The sequence below is a fragment of the Penaeus monodon genome, chromosome 4 (genome assembly GCF_015228065.2).
Source record: "Penaeus monodon isolate SGIC_2016 chromosome 4, NSTDA_Pmon_1, whole genome shotgun sequence".
NCBI lineage: Eukaryota > Metazoa > Arthropoda > Malacostraca > Decapoda > Penaeidae > Penaeus > Penaeus monodon.
In genome coordinates, this window is record NC_051389.1 from 52,169,554 (window position 1) to 52,174,859 (window position 5,306).

The 5,306-nt window shown below is 35.0% G+C and overlaps 1 protein-coding gene across 6 annotated transcripts in view; it reads right to left on the reverse strand.

Moving 5' to 3' along the window:
- Positions 1 to 527: 527 nt before the first annotated feature.
- LOC119572307 overlaps positions 528 to 5,306 on the reverse strand; it is a 35,388-nt gene continuing 30,609 nt past the window's right edge. For 4 of the 6 annotated variants that reach the window (XM_037919331.1, XM_037919332.1, XM_037919333.1 and 1 more), the window contains exons 8-9: positions 3,403 to 3,499; positions 2,781 to 2,962 (exon numbers count right to left, since the gene is read on the reverse strand). In XM_037919331.1, coding sequence (XP_037775259.1) covers positions 3,428 to 3,499 — 72 coding nt within the window. In that variant the 3' untranslated portion in view covers positions 2,781 to 2,962; positions 3,403 to 3,427. Of the gene's footprint in view, positions 2,963 to 3,402; positions 3,500 to 5,306 lie in introns of all 6 variants that reach the window. The other 2 variants (XM_037919330.1, XM_037919327.1) reach the window with 1 other exon arrangement.

Here is a 5,306-nt window from a genome sequence, read left to right on the forward strand (position 1 = left end):
AGAGAGAGAGAGAGAGAGAGAGAGAGAATAAATGGCCTACTTCAAAATCACTGGATAATTTCCATCATTGCTCTGAAGCCAACTGTAACTGTTTACTCATAAAAATGATGATGCAATTAATGTTTTTGATAGTATAAAGTAATGCTCATATCATATATAACTATACAAATAACAACAAACAAATATAAGTAAAGATAAGAAAATGTGAATATTTTAACATTATTTGAAATATTATCTTCTGGTGATTTTTAGAGATAGTCTGGCTAAAAGTAATGAAAATAAATATTTAAAAAAACAAGACAGTATGAAAGCATTATAACCAAACTCTTGTTATCTCCAAATAATCAATTTTCACTGAATTAAATATTGTAGGTATGTACCTTTTGCATACTTTTGACAGTGCTATAAATATCCAAAAATATGAAAATGCCATTTTCATCCTTATTACTCTACCCTCAGCTTATGATGATTAGTAACATGCTCATCATTAATGTCATATAATGTGAAAGGATCATGACCACGTCCACTGAATTCCTTCATCCTTTATTTACGGTAAAACAGTCATACAGACATAACACAAAATAAGGGTACAATGTTTTCCTTTACACCTATAATGAAGGTGGAAATTTTATTGATGAAAAAAAAAAAAGGAATATCAATATCACATTACAAAATGGTTATGAACATGTTCCTTTGGGCAAAAACTTAGGAGTATTTTGATAATACTTAAGAGAATGAAACAATATCTCTCCTTTTGAGACAAAAAATGCTAGCGATGGCACATAAACCGTTAAAGCTCACAAGGTTTTAATTTTTCTTATTATGATGGATTAATCATGAGATTCTCTGATAATTTTTTTCCCATCAGAGTCTTGTAGACTCCTGAACAGTACCTAAAGGAAAGAACATCAGCCTCATTTTCATCATTTACCATTACACATTTTAAAATCCTTTCTTTTGAGCTTCTGGCGATGGGTAATACAATGGTTGAGAGTGAAGTTCTGCGTACAAATTACATCCTAAACATCCTTCAAGCTAAATAGAAAACAAGAATGCTGCTCATTCGAGGTAGAGGACAATCTCTATTTGAAGCAAAGGAGTTTTCCTTGGTTCAGCGCCACTCCTACGACTTCCTCTCATTGCCTTCTGCTGTGCCTGTACATACAAAATATTATTCTTTTTTCTCTTTTACTTTTTTAAAACTAGGAAGAGATCAGACTGAACCAAGAAAAGCTTCCAGGATTTGATCTGCCAAGCCTACGTGAGCAGGGTATTAGGACACCTATATTACTACACTGATAAAACCAAGGGTGACATGCCCAGGTGTTTGATGTGGCAATCTTTGTCTCTGCCACCATGCATATCAGTCATATCGCCAAGCGTTCATGATATTGGTCCTAAAAACGACTCTATCTACCTTTATATATTCATTATCACCGCCTGAAGTAATAACTATCAGTCAGATCATCTTTACATGCCTGAAGATATCTAATAATCACTGAAGTAATTCTACATAATATACAGTCAGTTTTTTTTATTTTCTGATGGTGCTCATAACAACATCATATATACAAATGCACCTATATCATTAACAGTCTTTCTATCTGATATGCAAAAATGTTCATAAATAATGCAAAGCAATAATGTAGTTCCAATGTGCAGTTAGTGTAAATGAAATAAATGAATGTGCTTAAAATTACAGATGTAAAAAAACTGGTCATAAAATTAATATAACCTGTAAAAGTAAATGTGTGACCCATCAGTATTGGGACAGTCACATTAAGCTGAGACACATGCTAGCATAGAAAAGCATAATTATTAAATAAAAGAAAGAACAATAAATGTGGAGTCTAAAATTTAGTGGTTATGTCTTCAACATAAGCTACAAATAAAAATGAAAAATTTTAATACAAAAAATGGAGGGAAAAAATAAAAACTGCAGAAAGTTTCATAGCTAGCACATACACAGTACTGAAGTCTTTATACAAGTTATCCTTTTAATAAAGACAAGTGCAATCTTCATAGCTTTGTGCAGACAATGATATCCTCACATAATGCACACTAAAGTCAAGAGACAAGGATCTGAGAGTGATCCCATGACCCTAGAAACCATGATACAAGTGCAGTGCTCTCTCTTTTGAGGGGGAAATGCTCATTAAATCAAATGGTTTAGCCATTTCATAAGAAGCGAGAAAGTTAAACTTAAACCATAGAATATCTAGTAATCTTCCTTCTGCATTCCCTCTCTATGTATTCATTATTTTGGGGGGATTAGCGGTTACTTGAGTTTAGTAAAAAAAAGAAAGATCACATAGATTAGACTAATGGGATCCAGCTATGCCATACATATGACCAGAGCTTGACGTTCCTGCTCTCATAGGAAGATGTACTTTTAAAGTATTTATAAAGCTTATTATCCTTGCCTTCCTATGAAACAGGAATTAAAATAAAAGAGGGGAAAAAAAAGGAAAATGAACTCCTTTTCAATTATCACTTGCACAATCTGGCAAATACTATGAATATTGCACAGACATGCTTTAATCTCCACGTAATTCTCTACATCACAGACCATAATGCTATATAACATGTAATGATTCAAATGACATTAACAAATGTGACCATCATGTGTCGGTCAGGCTATGCGTCCCTTTATCTACTCAGACTCGGATCCAGCCTCTAGGGTTGCTGCCCTCTTCACAGTGGTGGGTTCGGCACGCGTGGTTGACCTCGAGACTGATCCACTTGTCTTTCTACCTTGGGAATTGACCCTTGGTCTGCGTACAGAGCCAGTTCTAGTCTTGGGCCTAACTGAATGTTGTCCTTGAGCTCCAGAGGCAAGGGAGGCTATAGAAGAATGCGAGGACGACTCAGACAATTCAACTTCACTTGCCAGGGAGAGGGTTGAGCCGCCACGCTGAGCTCGTGCCCACTCGGCACCACGGGTTACCTCAGCTGCATTGATCTGTGTAAATGGGAAGCAAGGGGATGTTAAGAGTTCTGTTTTTGTATGTGGCTGGCAAATGAAATCAAAGGCTCTTAATCATAACTAATAATTCATTCCATAACTAATATTTTTTTGTACATAATAACTACATAGCAAAACAAATTACACTAAATAGGCAAAGAAATAAAAATAAACTCAAGGCATTTCTAATATGCAATTCAAAAGGAGCTAGCACAATCATGTTTTGCCAGTGATAAATTATGCAGCCTGTAATTTGTTAAAGAAAAGAGCTTACATTTCATTACACAAATGAGTGGATGAATGAGGTTTTGTTATATACCTGTGCATATTCTATCTTTTCTTATCCAAGAAGAATTTGAAAAAAACACACCTAGCCAAACAAATGAATACTGAGATTGATTCACACACATTTATATCCAGAAGCAAAATTGACTCACCATTGACTTTGGTCTTGGACGATTCTCAGACTTGCCTCTTTTTCGCTGCTGCTGACCTTTTGCTGGAGGTTCTTGGAAGTGTAGCGTAGGCTGAGACCTGTCAGAAGGAATAGCAATGCACTTCATAACAGGTGTTCAGATCTTTTCTTTTTTCTCATATTGCATAAATATATCAAAGGAGATACATTACAAATGACTTTCTGAGAGTCGCCTGTGTGTAAAAGCTGTGAGGTCTGTACAGCAAGTGCTATAGTAAATGTGATAGATATCACACATGCAAATAACCATATCCATTAAATGCAATGTACATTCAGTGTTTAAAAATGCACTTAATTCACTACAGATGTGTTAATAACGTCTACAATTCACAAAAAAAATTTGCTTAAGAATACTCTTTATACAGCTATGTAAGTACACAGAAGACCCTAGAAATTCCATCATAACCCAATCAAAAAAACACCTACAAATCAATCAATCATACAAAATACATCTCACACTAGAACACTGATCTGTTCCACTGAAATTTTGTAAACAGTATATATGGCTATTAGTATAAACAATGGAAAGTGTTAACATGAGAACGAAATGTTATGCCTGGTAGCACCTTAGGCAAAGTGGCAAAAGTGTTATCAGCATCAACTAGGCTCATCATTCTCTGCTTTGCCAGGAAAGGCTAATGTGCAAAGCAGCTGATTTGTCATCACACTGCCAATTCATGCCACCCAGACAAACCCTGGCCAGCCTTCCTCCACCCTGAATGGTCCCAGAGAGCCACACTCTTCAGAGCATAACTAGAGAAGGTGTGTCTTTTTGAATTATTACAAGACAGCCAAGGGGAAACATCTCTCATGCACTTTGGACCTAAGTTATTCCTGGTAGTCAGCTGTTCTTCGCCCTGCAAGGCATTGAGGGATGGTGAAAGCACTGCTGTGGAACAATGTTGATGATGATTATGGTGATTTAATCCAAGTTCTTGGGTGTCTAGAGAAACATGTGTTAATTATGCATATGATGTGAAACCCTCTGTATATTTACGCTCAGGAGTACCCTTGTTAGACCAATACCTTTGCTCTGTACCAGTGAAGCAACATCACCCATTTCTGAAAGCTTAAAGTGGCTAACAAACTTAAAAGTATGTGCATAAAAAATCAAATAAAAAAATTATATACAGACAAATTAATCAAAGAATAGTTAATACCCATCCATGTTATAAATAATAATGCCCAAAATATGCAAGTCCATAAGCCAAAACTAAATCAAAAGCAAGATAAAAGCAAACTCAGCCAAAGAGAGAGAAGGAAGAAATCACTAAAGCAATAAAGACTGAATTTTCCAGACAGAACATTCTGTTACACACCTTTTTATTTCAGGACTAAATTCTCAAGAAAAAAAAAAATCCTAGAAGAAAAATCTTTAAATTTGGCCTGCCTAAGGAACAGCCCTAATTTTCCTGCATAAAGAAGTTCTCTCACATGACCATGCAACCTTCTCATATATTACAGGTATTATTAACACTGACTGCTAAGCACAAAACAAATAAAACAGGGAATAGAGAACAAAATGCATATGGAGAAATTACATCTATTTAGGTGTAATGATTTTAACTTGTAAACAGGAGTATAATGACAGCAAAATGCTTCAAGAAAATATTTCAAAAACTCACTTAAAAATTGCAAACTATTTTTTGAACCTCATAAAAAAGTTATGTCCATTAAAGCAACGATACAAAGAGACTATACTACAGGTAAAAATCATGACATTTTCAAAGTGTAATGACACAACTGATGAAGTGACTGTAGCTGATGATGACAAAAATGTGTAAATACTGTGCCAGAATTGAAGAGATATGAATGAGAAGGCAGAAAAATGCAAAAAAGCTTTAAAACACGATGGCTATAGCAATT